This window comes from Panicum virgatum, chromosome 3N (assembly GCF_016808335.1).
Source record: "Panicum virgatum strain AP13 chromosome 3N, P.virgatum_v5, whole genome shotgun sequence".
NCBI classification, from domain to species: Eukaryota; Viridiplantae; Streptophyta; class Magnoliopsida; order Poales; family Poaceae; genus Panicum; species Panicum virgatum.
Window position 1 is genome coordinate 2,527,503 of NC_053147.1, and position 19,098 is coordinate 2,546,600.

The 19,098-nt window shown below is 52.1% G+C and overlaps 5 protein-coding genes across 13 annotated transcripts; 2 read left to right on the forward strand and 3 right to left on the reverse strand.

Annotated features, from left to right (window-relative positions):
- Positions 1-998: 998 nt before the first annotated feature.
- On the reverse strand, positions 999-3,877 carry LOC120666947 (cell surface glycoprotein 1-like). Its single transcript, XM_039946942.1, has 2 exons — positions 3,596-3,877; positions 999-2,491 (listed from the first exon to the last, which is right to left on the reverse strand). Exons 1-2 carry the CDS (start codon positions 3,705-3,707, stop codon positions 999-1,001), a joined length of 1,605 nt encoding a protein of 534 aa, XP_039802876.1. The 5' UTR covers positions 3,708-3,877.
- Positions 3,878-3,931: 54 nt separating this feature from the next.
- LOC120663669 (citrate-binding protein-like) lies at positions 3,932-5,472 on the forward strand. Its single transcript, XM_039942554.1, has 2 exons — positions 3,932-4,889; positions 5,008-5,472. Exons 1-2 carry the CDS (start codon positions 4,614-4,616, stop codon positions 5,392-5,394), a joined length of 663 nt encoding a protein of 220 aa, XP_039798488.1. The 5' UTR covers positions 3,932-4,613; the 3' UTR covers positions 5,395-5,472.
- LOC120663668 (exocyst complex component EXO70B1-like) lies at positions 5,431-8,093 on the reverse strand. Its single transcript, XM_039942553.1, has one exon. It carries the CDS (start codon positions 7,741-7,743, stop codon positions 5,731-5,733), a length of 2,013 nt encoding a protein of 670 aa, XP_039798487.1. The 5' UTR covers positions 7,744-8,093; the 3' UTR covers positions 5,431-5,730.
- A 1,141-nt stretch (positions 8,094-9,234) lies between these two features.
- On the reverse strand, positions 9,235-12,202 carry LOC120663671 (probable mediator of RNA polymerase II transcription subunit 26c). Of its 2 annotated transcripts, none has more exons than XM_039942556.1 (9): positions 11,560-12,202; positions 11,378-11,446; positions 11,175-11,257; positions 11,014-11,060; positions 10,836-10,888; positions 10,519-10,558; positions 10,270-10,412; positions 9,808-9,904; positions 9,235-9,579 (listed from the first exon to the last, which is right to left on the reverse strand). In XM_039942556.1, the coding sequence occupies exons 1-9, from the start codon at positions 11,914-11,916 to the stop codon at positions 9,461-9,463; spliced, it is 1,008 nt and encodes a 335-aa protein (XP_039798490.1). In that variant the 5' UTR covers positions 11,917-12,202; the 3' UTR covers positions 9,235-9,460. The 2 variants fall into 2 exon arrangements, with proteins under 2 accessions (XP_039798490.1, XP_039798489.1); XM_039942555.1 differs by having other exon boundaries at positions 10,987-11,060; positions 11,560-12,199.
- Positions 12,203-13,578: 1,376 nt separating this feature from the next.
- Positions 13,579-18,938, forward strand: LOC120663672. Of its 8 annotated transcripts, none has more exons than XM_039942563.1 (5): positions 13,579-14,543; positions 16,648-16,857; positions 17,095-17,320; positions 17,402-17,526; positions 17,699-18,938. In XM_039942563.1, exons 3-5 carry the CDS (start codon positions 17,106-17,108, stop codon positions 18,415-18,417), a joined length of 1,059 nt encoding a protein of 352 aa, XP_039798497.1. In that variant the 5' UTR covers positions 13,579-14,543; positions 16,648-16,857; positions 17,095-17,105; the 3' UTR covers positions 18,418-18,938. The 8 variants fall into 8 exon arrangements, with proteins under 8 accessions (XP_039798497.1, XP_039798494.1, XP_039798495.1 ...); XM_039942564.1 differs by lacking the exon at positions 13,579-14,543 and adding an exon at positions 15,047-16,263; XM_039942560.1 differs by lacking the exon at positions 16,648-16,857 and having other exon boundaries at positions 13,589-14,543.
- The last annotated feature ends 160 nt before the right edge of the window (positions 18,939-19,098 follow it).

The window sequence follows — 19,098 nt, forward strand, 5'->3', positions numbered from 1 at the left end:
GACAAAGAATAAATAGGGGAAGATTATAAAAGGAGGAGGAAACGAAATGGCAATTCCAATTCCACGATCGGGCATTAGTTTCCAAACCACCAATCGATGGCGCGATTTGCGTCTTGTATGGGACCCACATATATATTTTATCTGCAGTGAAACGATATGCCTTATTTCCCGAAGTCTTTATTTTTTTTTCTGAATACTACGTTGTAAGCTTACTTAGTGGTAAATTTCTTTTTTACCTTGGGGCATAGGCACTAGGAAAACTAATGTAGCTTCGCCCCAGGTGTAGTTTTTATTTTTCTGAATGCTACGCTGTAAGCTTACTTAGTGGTAAATTTCTTTTTTTACCTTGGTGCATACTAATGTAACTTCGCCCCACGGAGGCAGCTGGGCGTCCCTGGGCACCTGATTTTTATTTTCCCCCGCCATCCTGCTGCTCGGTCACGTAACTACGAGTGGGAATCGCGGAGCCGGAGCGCAGATCGCGCGTGGCATATGGCGGCGGTTAACGCAGGTGATGTTGGGAAGCTGCAAAACCTGCAGGACAAGTCGGCTTTCTTCCAGGTTCAGAAACAGGCAGCTCAAGTTCTTGAGTTCTTTCGGGAGCTGAGATGGGCTCAGGGCTCTGCTTCAACCTCATGCTCCAACACACAAATGACAAATTGCAGCGATCAGTGAAGGGTCCCCTTCGCCTGCATACGATTGTGGATGTAATTACCAGCAACACACAAAGTCGAGGAACAAAGAAACGTGGCAGACATCAACAGATGCTTAGAGCATCTCCAAGAACTGTTGTATTTTGTGTGAGTTGGCTAAAAAAAAGAAAAAGAAAACAAAAAAACTCATATCCAATAGAAACTCTATCTACCTCGTCTTCTATCCTCATTTTCTATCCAGAGGGTGCCGCTGGACATCTTTGCCTAGTGCTGAGCGCTAGCCGTCCCTTTTTGGATTTTGATGAAGCTGTTGGATTGCATCCCTTTTTCGCTAACTATTTTGTTTTACATAATAGTTATATCAGAATAGCCATCTATAGATACAAGAGCTCTTGGAGATGCTCTTACAATTTGAAAATTAGCTACACTAGCTATATCAATCACACGAAAATTCCGTTGCATCCTACCATACCAGGCGTCAATGACTGAAGGGACACCCAAGCTACTCCACACAACACCCGCCCCGGCTCCCCCGCGCTGCTGCGGCCGCCGCCGCCTCGCCGTGGCCACAGCGAGCGCGAGCAGGATCAGCGCGGGGGCGACCACCATGCCCAGCCGGAGCCCGCGGCGCCTCCCTCGCCGCGGCCACCGCCCTCCTCTCCTGCCGCGCCTCCTCCTGCCGTCGCCGCCAGCACCTCCCGGCTCGTCGTCCCCGTCAGAACTGCCATCCTCGCTGCCAGATTCGCTGTCTGGAGGAGACACCGGCGGTGGGCTCGGTTCTTTTGGTGGCTCGACCGCCGGCGGCTCTTGCACCGGTTCCTGCACTGGTTCTTCGGCCGGCGTCTCTTCCACCGCGGGTTCCTCGGCAGGCGGCTCTTGAACCGGTTCTTCGGCCGGCAGCTCTTGCACGGGTTCTTCCGCAGGCAGCTCAGCCTGTGGCGGCGGCTCTTCCACCTGTTCTTCCGCGGGCGGCTCCTGCGCTGGTTCTTCGGCCGGTGGCTTTGGCTCCTCGGGTTCCTGCACGACGGCCGGCTCGGGCTTAGACTCCACGTCGCACGGGATGTCCACCGGCGGGTTCGGCACGTCGGCCGGCGGCTCGGGCTCGCGGTGCGGCGGCCCGAGCACCTCGATCGGCGTCTCCACCAGCGGCTCCGGCTCCGCCGGCTCGAACACGATGTCGCACTCGATGTCGACCACCCGCGGCTTGCCCTCGACCTCGACCGCCGTCTCCACGGGCACGTCGCGGTCCTCCTCCACCTCCACCGGCGCCTCCACCGGGACGTCCCGATCCTCCTCCACCTCCACGGACGTCTCCACCGGCACAGGAGTCTCCACCGCCACGTCCATGACCACGGGCACGTCGCGCGGCGGCGGCTCAGGCTCAGGCTCGTCCTCCTCCGACTCGACGTCGACCCAATCCTCATGCTCCAGCTCGAGGCTCGACGCCTCGTCGCCGAGCTCCAGCTCCATCTCGACGCCGACGTCGTCGCTCTCGCTTCCCGCGTGGGACCCGGACGACGACTCGCACTCGCCGCCGGAGCTCTCGACGTCGAGCCGCGCCTCCTCGTCCCCGCCGTCGTCCGGCGTGCCGGGCCGCATCTTGGGCATGATGACGACGAGCAGCCCGTCGTCCTCCTCGAAGCCGACGGAGATCCGGCCCACGTCCACGCCGGGCGGCACGTCGAACGCGCGGCGGAACCCGCCGACCACCTGCCGGTGTGCCACCCGCACCCTCCCCGCCTCCGCCTCCACCGCGAACGCATCTTTCCTCGCGCATGTGACGGCGACCTCCGCTCCGTCCGCGCCGACGCGGACCTCGACCTCATCCTTCGCGTAGCCTGCACGCGCGCGCAACAGCCGCCGTTCACCATTTCTAGCGCACGCCAAGTGAAACGGGTAGTAGAGAGAGTCTATGTTGCCCGGATACGCGGATACGGATACCAGTACGCGATACGGGGATACTCCGATACGTCATTTTTTCAAAAACAAGGATACGAGGATACGCCAATATATATAAAAAATAAAAACAAATAAAAGTTTTAGGAACTAGAATGTGAGAAAATAGAAGTTCCAGGGACTATAATGCATCATAAACTCATATATTCATATGTTCTATAATTATTAGAAAAGGAAAGTGGCAAATGAAAAAAGAACCAATCTTATCTTTTCTGTTCGTCTGTTCCACGAATGGATGTCGGTCGTCTTCTTCCCCAACCTCCGGCACTCTCTCTCTCTTTCTCTGTGTAGCGGCCAACTCCGGCGGCCGCGGCTCCTCTCCCTCTCCGGAGGCCGCGGCTCATCCTCTCCCTCCCAAGCGACCGCGGGCCGTCCAGAGGAGCGCTCCGGTGGCCGTGGCGGCCCGCCAGCGGCGAGCTCCAGCAGCGCAGCACCACTCTAAATAGTGTTTTAACAGATGTGCGGGGCTCTGTCTGGACAAGCCGCGCAGCTGCTGGAGCAGTAGGAGGCACGGACGGGTGGGCGGGCGGAGGTGACGACAAGGGAGCGACAAGCGATGGGGAAGGAGCAGGAGGAGGCACGGGTGGGTGGCCGGGCGGCAGTGACGGCAAGTGAGCGATGAGCAGCAGGGAAGGAGCAGAAGGAGGCGTGGGCGGGTGGCCGAGCGGCGGTGACAGCAAGGGAGCTGTGCGAGGCTGCTGCGGGCCTGCGGCTGTGCGAGTGGGGATGAGAGGTGGCACAGCTGAACGGAGGACCTTTATACGAAGCGATTGAGTGGTGTTGTTAGGATTTGAAGGTATCGGACAGGTATCCAAAGGTATCATACGAATATCTGATTTATTTTTATTATTTGAAAATACCTAAATAGTTTGATACTTACGGAATACGTATCCGGGAGTATCCGTGGAGTACAAGTATCCGATACGGTATTCGATACCGGTACGTGAGTTTTGCGAAATATCTGTGTATCATAGGAGAGAGTATACCAGGGAGGTGGGCAAGGACGAGGAAGGCGGCACCGGTCTCGGAGGTGGCGAAGGCGAAGTCCTCTCCGGGCACGGGCGGGCAGGCGACTTGCACGGCGAGGTCGAGGTCCATGTCCGCGGCGCCCGCCTGGCATGTAGCGGCAGCAGGAACGATGATCTGCCATGCGTGCGGGTGTATTCTTGTGGCTTAAACCTCTCGTATCGCGTCTGGACCAAAAATGTGAGCGCGTCTTGAGCCTGGATTTGGGCTGGGCGGCGGGGTGCCTTTGGTAGCACGGATGCGGCGGATGCATTTCTCTCCGGGGTGGGTTTGGAAGAGATGCTCCGGCCGCCGGTGGAAAGGAGATGGGAGAATTGGTCGAATTGATTTTAGTTCCAAAAAATATTTGGTACTTATCATGTTGAATTTTCGGACACGGACATTAAATACAGTCGAAAAAATAACTAATTACATAGTTTAACTAATTAGAACAAAACGAATCTTCTAAAACTAATTAATCCATAATTAGACATTACTTACCAAATAACAACGAAATGTACTCAGTGTCCAAATTCAAACTTTTTCACCAACTAAACACCGAAATATAAGGATTGTTCGAAATTAAATTCCGTTTGGCACGACTTGTACTTCCTCGTTTGTCACGGCTTGGCTGCAAATCAGCAAATCTTTGCAGGCGGCAGGTGAACAGACAAAATGAACCGGCGCACGTCATTGCAGGCTACTCTGAATATTCAGAAACTGCCACGGTAAAACAGAGAACCGAGACATTTCAAATTTTCAATGCATCGCCGCGTTGGAATCATCTGAAATGGCCTATGCTATTAGGCAAAGATATTGTCATTTGCTTGTTAACTACTGTATTAGTCAAATCAGAAGAGCAATCATGCATAACTGAAAACTACCAGTAGCTCCCAAGCCGGCCACACATTGGAATTATCAGAAGAGCCTCTTCGGACTAACTAGCAGAGCATTGGCACCCAAACACTGAACACCCAAACAAGCCATTGGCACGAGCAAATGGCCAGCTGCTTCTTGCCACGGCTTTTGCTGGCGTTCATTGTGTTGGCCTCGTCGCGCCGCTGCCGGAGCTCCGCCACTGCTGCCGACCCGACCCTCGGCTTCGCCGCCCTCGAGCTCACCGAGGACCGGTTCAAGCTGCACAAGCCGTACGACCTGCCGCCGGAGCAGCGGTACGAGTTCCGCGACGGCGTGCGGCGGATGTGGGTGTTCTGCGACGACAAGCCCTTGAGCCCCGGGAGCCCCACCAAGCCGCGCTCCGAGATCCTCCTAAATGTAAGCCACCAAGATCATCAACGCTAATTACATCGTGATTTACTACTCCTAAACCTGTTCGATGATCTGCCGTGAGCTGCTAATCATTTACCCTTTTTTTTCTCTCTCTTTCGTGCAGGCGAGGTACGCAGCCGGGGTGTGGCAGTTCGAGGGCTACGGCTTCGTGCCGGCGGGCACGTCGGGGGTGTCGGTGATGCAGGTGTTCGGCGCGTCGGGGCGCAACACGACGCTGATGCTGCACGTCTACGGCGGCCGGCTCATGTACTACCACGACGAGGCGCGGGTCGTCGACGGCGACATCTACGACCGGTGGTTCCGGCTGAACGTCGTCCACGACGTCGACGCCGGGATGCTCACGGTGTTCATCGACGGCGAGGAGAGGCTCGCCGTCGCGGGCCACGGCGGGTACCGGCACTACTTCAAGTTCGGGGTGTACACTCAGACGGACCCCTCGCGCTACATGGAGTCGCGGTGGAGGGATGTCAAGGTATACACCAAGATTTGAAAGAGATCTAAATAACCAATGGAAGAGCAAGTTTGAATCATGTCATGAGGCAATTAGTACATGTTGGATCATCGGATACACATTACACAGAAGGAAGGATAATACTATAATCTAGCTGCCCTGACTCCTGAGAAATGCAACAAGTACAATTACTGCTTAGTACATACATCACCTGTTGATCAAATTAACATTTTTAACCAATAAGATCGGAGACCAAAAGATCAAGATCAAAACAAGAAAAAAAAAGCAATACATTGCTCAAATCGAGAGAATTGATTAGCGCGCGCCATGGATGGTGTCAAGCTATAGCAGTATTAGTGTACGTATTATATATCGTCATGTCCTCCTCCTGACCATGGAGGTGGCGTTGCCGTCGAAGAGCTCGTCGATGATGGTCTCGACGTCCTCGGCGCTGAGCTTGACGTACTTCTCCGTCTGCCTGCCGGCGCTGAAGTGCTGCGAGAAGCGGCCGAGGAAGGAGCGGTAGGCCGGCACGACGACGGCGGCGATGGAGACGCGCAGCTCCGACTGCAGCTGCTCGTCGCTGACGACCCAGGCGCCCTGCGTCCGGTGGATCTCGTCCATGGCGGCGTTGAACTGCTTGAACCGCTCCTTGAGCACCGGCTTCTGCACGTGCCCCTTCACGGTGAGCACGCCGTCGTCGCGGAGCAGCCCCAGCACGCGGCTCCACGTCTCCCGCTGGTAGTTCTTGTGGTACTGCCGCAGGTTCGTCGACTGCTTCCGCGCCCACGCCTCGCCGAGCATCGCGTTGATCTCCGACGAGCCGCGGATCTTCTGCAGCATGTACCGCCCGTTGTTCATCAGGAAGATGTTGCTCAGCGACGGGTCCTTGTACAGCCGCGACTTGGCCTCCAGGTTGCTGTGCAGCAGCTCCATCACCTCCATCAGCTGCGCCGAGAACGGGTTGTCCTCGCCGCCGCCGCCGCGCCGGTGCTCCCGGAACACCTGCTCCAGCGTGCTGTTGTACTCGCACGCGTACTTGAGGTAGTTCATCACGTACCGGGTCAGCGGGTGCACGGCGCCGCCCGGGACCGGCTGCTTCCCGGCGTCGGCGCGGATCGAGCCCTCCAGCTCGTGGAAGATGGCGGCGGCGGACTCGCTGAGGCGGGACCGCATGGAGGCGATCTCGGCCTTGAGCTCCGCCAGGGCCGAGCTGCTGCGCTCGGCGGCAGGCTCGTCGGCGGAGAGGAAGGCCTCGATGACCGGGGACGCGTCGCGGACGGCCTCGTACATGTCGAGCACCTTGAAGAGCTTCTCGGCGGCGCGCTTGGTCATGGCCACGGCCTCCGCGAAGCTGAGCATGTGCAGCATCACGCAGCGCGCGAGGTCGGCGAAGATGCCGCGCCCCGCGGCGGCGTGGCGCCCGGAGAAGACGCGGGTGCAGAGGTCGTGCTCCGTGGAGAGGCCGACGTTGATGGCGTGCCGGAACGCCTTGGTCCACGTCACGATCTCCGCCTCCAGCGCCTCCCACGCCATCTTCACCACGTCGTCGATGTTGGACTTCTCGTACCCGAGCCCCTGCAGCGCCGCGTCGAACGCGTTCCGCCGCGCCACCAGGAACATCTGCGTGCACTCCGTGGAGTACCCGGCGGCGACCATGGCGTCGGCCATGGCCCGGAGCCGATCCACCGTCTCCGGTGGGTAAGGCGGCGCGGCCTCCTTCCCGGCGCCCGCGCTGGCGTGGTCCGACGGCGGCAGCGGGAGGACGCACCGGTCGGACTCGTGCGCGCCCTGCTCGTTCCCCGCGCACGGGTCGCCGCCGAGCAGCGCGTGGAACTCGTCCTCGAGGAACGCCATGGCCCGGTGGAGCACGCCGGTGACCCGGTGCACGGCGGCGGTGTGCTTGCCGCCGCCCTCCGGGCTCTTGCCGAGCGCGGACGCGAGCGCCGCGATGCGCGTGATGGCGGCGAGCAGCGGCGACGGCTCGCCGCTGGCCTCCACCGCCCACTTGTCCTCGGCCCCCTCCGACCGCGCGATCAGCAGCTCGACGGCGGACGCGAACTTGTCCAGCGTCGCCTCGGTGACGGTCACCGGCGCGTCCCCGTCGTGCCCCGCGATGAACGCGTCAATCTCCACCGACAAGGCGGCAAGATCCGGGTCGCCCCCGCCGCCGTTTCCTCCTGGCGCGCCATCGCCTTCCTCCTGCTCGTCCTCCTCCTTGATGGCCTGCTCCCTCTCCCTGGCGCCGCCGTGGTGCAGGTCCCTCTTGTCGCGGACGGCGCCGAGGGAGAAGTTGCGGTCGACCTCCCGGGACCTGCCGCCGTCGTCACGGGTGGTGGCCTGCGAGAAGCTGCTGGACTTGTAGGGCGCCTGGCTCCGGCTGTCCATCTCCGGTGGGTGGCCGGCCGGGGGGAGGGGCGGGGAATGGGCAGCGGCGAGATCACTGGGTGTTTGTTCGCACGGATGGCTGAGGCGGCATGCAGCAGAGCGATCGAGAGGGAGGCGGTGAGCGAGGTGGTGGCAAGAGAGAGAAAGCCGCCGGGCTGGGCGGGAGTTGAGGCGCGCCACGCTTGAAAGGGGCCTCTCTGTCTTACCCCGTTTTAGCTGGCCGGCAACGAGAGGTGCAGAGGTATCCGTGCTCCATCAGCATGTGCTGAGTTTTTTTTTTCTCGACTACTTGTCGTAGTAGATGTAGATATGAATGATCCAAATCCTTAGAACGAATTTAGGCCAACCAGATTTATTTAGGTGAAATTCGAGGGAACTGCTGCTAATGGTCGGCCGATTGAAAAAAAAATCATATGAGATCTAGGAGTTCCTAGAGCAATCCATCACCATCTCTTGATGATGGGACAGAGCATAGAGGTGTAGCTGTTGTTGTCGATTATCACGTGGGGCTTGTGTAAGTTTTTTTCTTTTCGCAAGTTTTACCTTAGCTCCTAGGTCCTTGCTACGAGGAACTTGCCACTTTTTTTTCCACCTTTGCACAGGTGATACCTCCTAACTTCTAATTACTTCACAAGAAAAGTTAGCATTGACCGTAGCAGAACTTTTGCCCGAAAACAGCAAAATGGTTCAAGCCCTGTTTAGATCCCAAAACACAAAATTTTTGTACTAAATGTAGTCGAAAAATAAATCACATTATACCAATGGATTGTAAATCACGAGACGAATCTAATGAGCCTAATTAGGACGTGATTAGACACTAAATCACTACAGTAAACATGCTCTAATGATGAATTAGTTAGGCTCATTAGATTCGTCTCGTAGTTTACAGACGAGATCTGTAATTAGTTATATGATTAGTCTACATTTAATACTTCAAATGTTGAAGATTCTCTTCCAAAAATGCAAAATGACCTAAACAAGCCCTCAGTCCAAGAAGACGGTGCACGGAAGCAACAAAGATCCTTGTTCTTTTTCCTTTTTCTGACAGATGAATCTAGCATAGCAACGGCGGCCAGCAAGGTGGTGCTGCAGAACTGAACCAATCATCTGATCTGAAAGTGGCGAGGAAATGGCTCCCACTTGCCCACGACGGGGACAGTACAGCACACACGAATGTCGCCTCGCCTCTAGTCTCCCCAAACCCACGGGAGATGTGCTCCAAAGCTGATTTGACCAAGAACTTCAGCTCTTGCCACTGGAGCCATCTCCTTGCCAATCATTTGGGGGTGTACAAGATAGAAAGCACGACTCCTTGATCATTGTATGCTCATGTTATTTATTTATTTATTTATTTATTTATATTTATTTTGCTTGGATAAAAGAAAAGCCAATCAACGTGCACGATTGAATTCAGCTACACGACCATGCACCCATTCTGCATTGCACGAACTTGTGCTTAGCCGGCCGTCCCATGGGGGAAAAAACAAACACTTCACGGACGGCACAAGAACGACATTTTGATTTCCTTCAGTCTTATGAGAAGCAAAAAGCGTAGCGTCATGTTGCTCGACAGTATCACAGACGTAGAGTGATTGGATCGCAAGGGTACAAATAAAACAGAAAAAAAAAAGAACTCCCCTTCAAATTTCGCTTTCGACTAGCATAGAATACAAATTTGTGAGTCCGCTGTATGTAGGATGGTCGTTGCACATGAAGATCACCGGTGCCTTGCCGGGAGTCCGCCTCCGCCACCGCTCTTGCGGAGGACGTTGTTCCTGTTCTTCGGCTTTGGTATGTCGTGGATATCCATCACTTGAATGGTCCTCTGCTTTTTCGCTGAGAAAAGATGAGAAACAACGAGTGCAGAACAATGTTAAAAGCATAGGCATAAATATCACTTCTTTTGCTACTCAATATCATAGTGTTACTCTGACAGTATAACATGGCATTTTTCGTAGTACTAAATGACAAATCAGACTAAGGATTACATATATTGAATACTATTTAAGTCCCTAAGCCTATAAATCAACGGTAAACATGCTAAGTATGTTGCTGAAGTATTACCATTTTGCGCTTCCTGGTAATTTTCCTGAAGCCTCTTCCTGGCTGAATCTAGCTTCTCAGAGTCCAAAAGAGTATCCTTTTGCTCCCTAATTGTCCTCTGCAGAGAGTATTTATGAACATCACATGAAAGTCTAGGCACTTCTTTTGTCAAACATAGCTCAGAAAAGATAAAGTTTCATCATGATTAACATCTTTTTCACTACTTTGTGTGACACTATCAATGTGCAGTGACAATGAGTGGTGGATGGTGAGGCATAATTAGTCAAAAGATGATAACTCCACGCTGATATTGCATGGCCTTATTTCCTTTTCCTTTTTTTAGGGGGCTTCCAATTGACCATTTTTTTTTTCTAGCCAACTTGTTCTACTCTAAATAGAAGCAAGTGCATAGCTCCTATGGTAAGAGCTAATGAAAAATTCAGATATAAGAAAATAGAGAGGAATGCATGGTGAAAGATGTACAGCTGGAACTGATGATGAAGTAGTAGAATAGTTGTTGTTGCTGTTCTGCTTGGTGTTATGATATGCAGGTGCAGGGCTTGTTCTCCGTTTCTCCATTGACTCCACCACATTGTGATTGCTAAATCTCTCTGAGCTCAAACCATCTAAGTTCCAAAAATAGGGTCCATTAAATTAAACGAGTTGGTCACACAAAATATGAGATCTGTTTAAACCCCTTAGGGAATTGATATTGGTCATATGGGAACTCACTCTGTCTCTGTGGGCTGGGGGAATACTTGAAGTCTGAAGCCTGCAATTGCACAGTATCCACAAACAAAATTCATACCACAAGCTGCATAGACAGAATTTTAAAAGTATATAGGAGCATATTGATATGAACCAATTTATGTTTCTGTTAGCCTTTTTAGCTGTTACTAAGACTTGAGAGCTAAGTATGGTCAACTATGCATTAGATTCCCTGTTTGTTTGGTATATTAAGAAGAGAATTGAGCTAGGAACATTTTAGCACAATATCGAGCACTGGTCAAACTTCTCAGACAACATTGGATTATGAAAGAACAAGTTACCTGACTGTTCTGATGATACTTGGGTTGGACTTTATCAGGCGAGTCACCATCGCCTGCCACCATGGATCAAAGATATCAAAATTACCACCAAACACAAATTGAATCCAAAAACTTTGGAGCTAAACATAATGCATGGTATGCACGGCCATACTTATGATCGAGCCACCACCATCACCACCTGAGTTGTGCAGCCGTACCCAGTCATCAACTATCTCTTTCCATTTCCTTCAGGTTCAGGTTCAAAAAAAGGGCACCAGCACAAAACAATCAAACCAATGTCAGAAAGTACTTCCTGGTCCAATAGGACATAGACCTATCAGCAGTCAGCTTGTTCTTCACCTGACGAGCAGCTTCACCAGCTGCCGCACTTCACCAGATGGATGCTTGCGTAGGCCATTGACATGCCGGCCGATGTCCGTCTCCTGCAGAAAACAGAATAGCAAACCTTCCAATCCTTGAGCTTCTGCCTCAAAAAGCATCCATCCAAACTATTCCTTCCTTTCGCAAGTCCAACAAAAGGGAAGCTAAAAAGTAAGTTTGACCTGGAGAGCCTTGTAGGTGATATCCATGTCTGCCAGGCTCTGCAGCAGGCTCACCGTCTCGTCCTCCGACTGTGACGCGACCACAAAACAGAGGTACAGATTGCAACGAAGCAGTGAGCCCTTTTCTCCTTTTGTCAGCAAAATTGTATTGTCAAATCGGTAAAAACGGGATCATTGAGGACCTGGTCGGGGTCCTCCAGGAAGTCCCTGATCGCCAGGATCTTGCTCTCCACGCCGGCGTCAGCCTCGTCGTCGTCGAAGCCGTCCGCGTCGACCTCCTCGTCCGGCGAGGCCGGGAACGCCGACGCAACGGCAGCAGTCTCAGCCGCCTTCGTCGGCTGCACCTGCGCCGGCGGGCCATCGCAGTTGCGGCATCGGCCACCAGCGTAGAGCCGCTCGACGATGCTGTCGCGGCGCGCGCGCAGCTCGTCCGGGCTGTCCCGCGCCGCCACGGCGAGCGCGGCGTCCACGAGGTCCCACACGTCGCCGCCGCCCCCGAACGCGGCCAGCGCACGGCGGAGGCGCCCGTCGGAGCCCATACCGGCGGCGGTTACGGGGATCGGATCCTCGACGGCAGCAACAAGATCCGGTAACGCGACCGACGGAATCCTCAGGGCCAAACGTTAGGCCGCCGAACCCCTCGGCGCCTTCGCCTTCGGCGGGGGCGCAGCCATGCCGGAACGGAGGATCGGAGGGGGTGAGGCAGCGATCCGGAGTGGGAGGGCGAGGCCGCGGCTGGGGAATCGGACGGGACGGCCGGGTGGATCCGATAAGCGAGCTTCCGGACCCATTAACGGTGCGGTGGTGATGGTGGGTGAATGTTGGTTGGCACGGTGCGAGATAGGGGCCGAAAATTCCCAGGGTACATTCCCTTGTTCCCGCGGACAGATGCCGGTCGGTTTTCTGTTTTTCGTGTTGAATTTTTAGCATTTCTGCTTAAAATTTGGCGAAACAATGTCAAATTGCCACATATAGAATTACAGAAGATAGATAGAAGAGCTTATATGATGCATCTTTTGAGGAAAGTGCACCCACTACTCCTAACATATACTGTAGTAGAAAGCAGAAAAATTCCCCGTAAATGAAAGGAAAAAAATGTTATCACACAAAGTTCACCGTTTTAAAAAATGCAAAAGTCTTCCATTTACTTAAACATGCAATTTAGATTGGTGAAGGGAAAATCATTTAAGACCCAACCACTGCCCACGCAATGATTTAGTTGATTCAAGTCCGCATTCATTTTATAAAGAGATGGTGGGATATCTTTTCGCCGCTCTTTGCAATAAAGATTTTATATAGTTGTGAATTCGCATTATAGTATATTTTTCATACAAATATGACAATTTTGGCTTGTTTACACCTAAGAAGAGAAACAATCCTCATGTGAATCCTTAGTTGGAGTTTCAGACTTAGTCGTCATCTTTTGAGTCCACATGAATCCTCCTTTCCTTTATTTTTCCCCTATTTCTTGCTAGAGGGGCACCCGTCCTGTTTGGTGCACTTGATGGGCTGGTTTGGAGTTACCGTAGCTACAGTACCCGATAGTATGTTGCCCGTCGGTTGTTAATCATATATAATAGCAAATCGCTACAGTATCAGCCGCTATATAGTACTTGCTTTCTCACAAAATCAGCTGAAAGTCTGGAACAGTAGTCCAGCCCAGCCATTCAGTTCAACCGAACAGGCTGACCATCATTCAGTTACTGAAACCAGCTGGTTGATGGACTCTGACATCCTCAGATCCACTGTATCGATTCATTAGCGTTAATAGTGAATAGGTATGTGGACAAACAGCTGATTACGACAAGCTTGCTGATTTAGCAGGTCTTGGTGAAGACCATGACGTCCCTCCACCTGGCTCCGTGCGGTGCGACGAACGCGTTTGCGTGTACACCCCCGAACTTGAAGTAGTGCGTAGGAGCAAGAGAAGTAGCATAGACACTTGAAGGTTGCTGCGAGTAGTATAGACACTCAAGGGTTGCCACGAGGAGTAGCATATACACTCGATGTAATGACATTGATGTCTACTTCCGCTATTAATTATTTTCCATAGAAAAGGTTTCCCATTTTATTTTAGGCAAAATAACACAAAACTTCCACTATTAATTATCTTTATATTCCCACAACATAAAAAAAGAACACCCGGCGATCCATTATCATCCATTATATCCACCTATTGTCATCCTCCACCTCGCTAGCAGCGCTCACACCGCTAACCCGCTCTAGTCCACCAGATCCACCTCCGCCGCCGTCCTCCCCTTCACTAGCTGGTGGCGCCTGCACCCCGTCGGCATCCCGCATCTCGCTGGCAGCGCTCGCACCCTTAACCAGTCCTAGTCCACCAGATCCACCCCCTTGGCGGCGCCCCCACCCCCATCCTCCACCTTGTTGGCGGCGCCCACACGTCCTCCGGCATCTCGCACCTCAGCGGCGGCGCTCGGACCCCTAACCCTGCCTAGTCCACCAGATCTACCCCCACCGCACCCCCGCTGCCATCCTCCGCTTCACTAGCTGGCGGCGCTCGCACCCAGCCGCCATCCTCCACCTCACTGGCAGCGTCCTGCACCCGTCAGCATCCCACGCCTTGTTGGTGGCGCTCGAACACTCGCCGGCATCCCGCACGGCCGCACCTCGTTTGCAGTGCCTCACCTCGTCGGAATCCTGCGCCTCGGTGGCGGAGCCCGCACCCCCATCAGCATCCCGTGCCTCAGTGGCAGCCACCCACACCCCCGCCGACATCCCAGGCCTCGGTGGCGGACCCGCACCTCACCGCCATCCTCCGCCTTGCTGGCGGCGCCTTCGACACGAGTGAAAATTGTCTTCTCCCCTCTACTCCCCTCTCTTCCCTCTCCTACTCAATCTAGATCTGAGGAGACCACACCGCAAACCTCATCATCTTCTTCATCTCCGGCAAGCGCCCTTACCCCCACCCTCCTATCCATCTTCGGGGATGTACGTCACCGAAGCTACCTCGGCCGCTCACCACCACGCGAACCTGGATCTTGAGAGGATGTCACCGTGATGCTCCCACCCTAACACCGCCCACCCGTTGTCCTACTACCGTTCGGCTAGCGGTGTCATCGTCGTCTTGCCTCACTGCTCGCCGCCCGCCTTCACCGTCGGGCCGGCCGCCATTCCGGAGCTGCCACTAGAGCTGGCAACACAAGTAACCCCAAACCCCAAGTAGTCCTTAATTATTTTATTCTATTTGTTACTTCATTTGAAATATTTTCGAGTAATTTATGAGTTTGACAGTCTGCTCTTTCCCTAAACAAGGGCTCTGGCGATCAGCTAAAATGAATGCCCTCTTGATTTAGAGTTAGGATTGTTATTTGCTCATTTGTTCATATATGTCAAGTGCATAGAAGATACATATTGTGGCGTGAATGTACGAGGCTGCTGCTAGCGTGCCACTCTCGAGAGGTTCCAGACTTGGGGCATATAGTGGCATATATATTTGGCTTGGACCAAGGCAGCGCGCCCACACACACGCACCACACCCCACACATGCACACACGCAACATAACACCACACGCACGCACACAACACAATACAGCACCACACACACACCACACGCGCGTGGCACGCACGCACGCAACACACAACACCACACGCACGCACGCACACAACACCACACGCACGCACGCGCGCACGCACACACACACACCACACGCGTGCGGCACACACACGCAACACACAACACCACACGCACGCACGCACACAACACCAGACACAAACACACAAACACACACCACGCGCGCGACACGCACGCACACACACAACATAAGGCAAGACACGCTGCGAGATCCAATAATTCTTGTGACCTCGGCTTCTTAGCATGTCTTCTCCGATGAGATGTTCGGGTTAGGGTTTAGGGCTCGGTTAGGCTTTTAGGGTTGGGAGTTGGAAGGAATTTATGGCTGCCGGATTTAAAGGGATGGCTGGGGGTGGCGGCCGAACCAGCGGGCGGTGGTGTGTTGTGGGTACTGGGTAGTTCAGTGAGGCGGCACGCACCATGGTGGTGGAGGAAGGTGGTTGGGTAGGGTAGTAGCCTAGTAGGTAGCCGAGGAGGCTGACTGAAGTGTTTACAGGAGGAAGGCAGGCTACCAGGTGTCGGCGACGGGTGCAGTGGTATGGCAAGGGGCGGCGAGGCATCACCAGCCGTTGGAGTTTTGGAGAGGTGGGTGCAAGTGGGGGAAGGGGCAGTATAATGGGGCCTACAACGCTGAGGAAGGCACTAGAGACCAGGCGGGTGGTGGTGGGAAGGTTCGACGGGAGGTTCGATAGCTTGAGCGGAAGATGAGATGTTGTGGTCGATAGATCACGTGAGGAAGTGGGAAGGTTCGACGGGAGGTTCGATAGCTTGCGCGGAAGATGAGATGTTGTGGTCAATAGATCACGCGAGGAAGAGATTACGGGCGGTCGAGTGGAATTGCGTGTATGGGCTAGGGCTCTCCGTGTACTCCTAACACGAGGGGCCTTTTCCTTCGGTTGTTTCCCCCAAACATTTTGTTACTGTATGTGTGGGCAGGCCAATACTCTTTGAGCAATCAATTGATGATGTGTTTGTCAGCCAATCATCCAGTATTTTTTTTCTTTTACACCAAATCAGCACTAGTCACTTTCCACTAGTCAGCCAACAATACTTTTATCTCACAACAAATCAGCACCAGCCACCAGCCATATCCAGCCGAATAGAGTGTATATTAGCAAATATGAGAAGTTGGCCAAACAATTTGATATTTTAGTTTGGGGTTTGTCTAAAGGATGATAACTTGATAATAAATAATATTTTTGCAATTTTATGTAGGGCAGTGTGTGTCTCAGACACTTCAAGGGATCTAGTATGCTTTCTATTATCTCCAATGATTTGTATTAAATACATGGTATGACAACAAAAATGAATATACAATTACTAGGCTCATCTGCTTTTTAGTGCTTTGAACTATGAATTATCACTTTGTCTAGAAAAACCACGGCTACACCTAGTTCTATTTCCTTAATTCTAGCTCTATGATATGTTTGTCGGGGAAAACCCATGATTTGAACTATTGAAAATATATCACAAACCACATCAAGCATGCTATCTTCTCTCGCTTATTTATGTTGACTTCGCTTAATTATCTTTTAAATGGATTTCTAGAGAGAAGTAGCAATCATCATTTTCTTATTATGATTTATCACTATGACTTCGCTTAATTATCTTTTAAATGGATTTCAAGAGAGAAGTAGCAATCATCATTTTCTTATTATGATTTATCACTATGTAGATACTGTATGGACAAGGTTGAGCTTCCTAGACCTATGATCGTGTGCTGCTTGGGTTACAAACTAGGAGATGTTGACATCTCAAAACCCATGCGTCGTTCAGCTCGCAAAGCAATGAAAAAGCATAGAATAACTGACACTGAAAATTACGCAGAAGGTGTTGTAGAAACTTCAGATTTCAACAATCTGAAGTTTGTAGGACCAATTTGGAGGTATGTTAATTACTCTTTTACTTCTAATAAGAATCAAACAGTGGTACTCCTTTGTATAAAATATGCATGATGCACTACAGGAATCAGTATTTTTGTCATGTGTTATATTTTTGCTGTGTGTGCACATGACAAAGAGGTTATTTGTCGTGTGTCCGATAGAAAGCACATGGCAAACTACTGAGCACACGGCAAATAGTCGGATTCCGGTAGTGATGTTTTCTGTTTCTTTGTCAACAGTGGAGCCTTTTATGAACAGTGAAGTATTCAAGGTAAACAAATTTAAGATAGAAGCATACTTGTCAAGCAAAGCATGTCACAAAGTGGAGAAATTTTCAAGATCGTCATTGCCACAAGTCGTTGTAGTAGAGAAGGCTCCTCGGTTGGAAGTCTGGCCAAAGATATGGAAGCCTTCAGGACCTACAAGTGCTTGTATTGGATTGTATTTCTTCCCACCTAGTTTGAGGTGTGTTTGCCATTATTTCATTGTTACCTTTTCTTATGCTTGATGTGATTACGAAGTACTAATATTTTCAATGCACTCAAGGTCAAATGAAATATCAAACGAATTGGTGAAGGAAATAATCGAGAGCGATGGTGCCCTGAAAGCTACTGTTGGTATCGTTGATCTATTGATATTCCCCTCTATTCTATTGCCAGAACAAAATCAATGTAAGTATTCTGTTGTAAAATTCCTTTTTTCTTCTGATATCCTGCACACACACACACACACACAGTTGTTATGTAATCTGTCTACTTTAAAAGCTCTCCTAGTGCACGAGTACATCGCAGTATTTTGCTCACTATATTTGCCTGTTGCTGATGAAATTCTCTTATTCTTCAGTGTACCAGGGCAAACACTACCTCTGGGGGGTGTTCAAGAAAAGGAAAGGCATTTCTGACGAAGGTGTTATAGCTGCAGAACAAGATGGTTCAGCGTGTGCCGCAGAGGAAGGGCAACTACAAGAACAGCATCTTTCGAGCCAGCAAGAAGTTGAAGTGCAACCTGAGTCCCCAGGCCAAGAAACTTCTGCTGTGAAGCTTGTTGGGAATGAACCGCTGATGGAGTACAACCCTGAGGCAGAAAAGGAGGCTGTGACAATTTCCATGACAGGAGGTGTTACCTGGCCTGGCAGCAGTTTGCCCCATGAAAAGCCGGACACTCCAACAGCGGGATCAAACACCTCTGTAGCGCATCCTGAAGAAGTGAACATGCAGCAAGAAGAAGGCTTCACCTCTTCACACAAGCTGAATGCCTCAACCATTGCCGACCCATCTGTTGAGGAGGATGGCCGTGGACAATCCAGCTCTGTCACTGTCTCAGAACCTCCCAGCATAAAACTGTTTGGGGTGACCATTGCCCGGACGCCGAGAGCTCAGCAGCAGCTGATCCTAGAGATGCCTAGTGAGGCCTCGATGGTATTGTCAGTGCCAGAAGAGTTGGTGACCGCAAATTCTAACACAGGAAACAGTGCTGGAGTAGGAGCTGGACTGAACCCTGGCACGGATCGCCTGCATCTGCCCGAGCGTCCTGAAGCCTTCGGTCTGAGGCCCCGGTGGTGAGCCTGGGCCGCCTCAGCCAGATGTGGTTGCTTCTGACGCCGGCCTGGAGCTGTTCCCCGTCCAGCAGGAGCAGATGGGATTGGCCGCGCCTGGGAACGAAGCCAGCGACATGGATGTGGATCTCGAACTGAGCCTTGCCGTGCCGCCGTCGTGCGTTTTGCAGCTGCAGCTGTGAAGCTTTGCTCCGGAAGGTTTGGACGTTGGTGCGAATCGCATTGTAGTGTGTTTGTCGTCCATGGATGACAGATGATGACTGCTTTAGTTACAGCCGGTGTCTTTTAAACTTCAATTGAGTTGGTGATGTCGTCTGCGAGAAGATTTGCATTGCGTCTGAGACTGAGTTCCTTCGTAGAGACGTCGAGCATGACGGATGAAGATGTTCTGTGGATTGTGGTTGATGTTTTGATTTGTTTTTTTGCTTTTTGGCAATGCAAACCAGAACTGAAGTTATTTATGTTTTGACGAGACTGCATCAAGTGAAATGGAACGCTGTTTGTGCCCTGTCCAAGATGGACAGGATCTATTAGTAGCTTCAAGATGTGAAAAAATTCCAACGAATTCGAACAAAACTGCCAGGTCGATTACAGGTTGCGTAGGCGTACAGAAACATAGAGGCAGAACACGGCGGCGGTAGCAGCCGCTACGCACAGCAGTAGCACGCCGGCGACGATCCCTATTCCG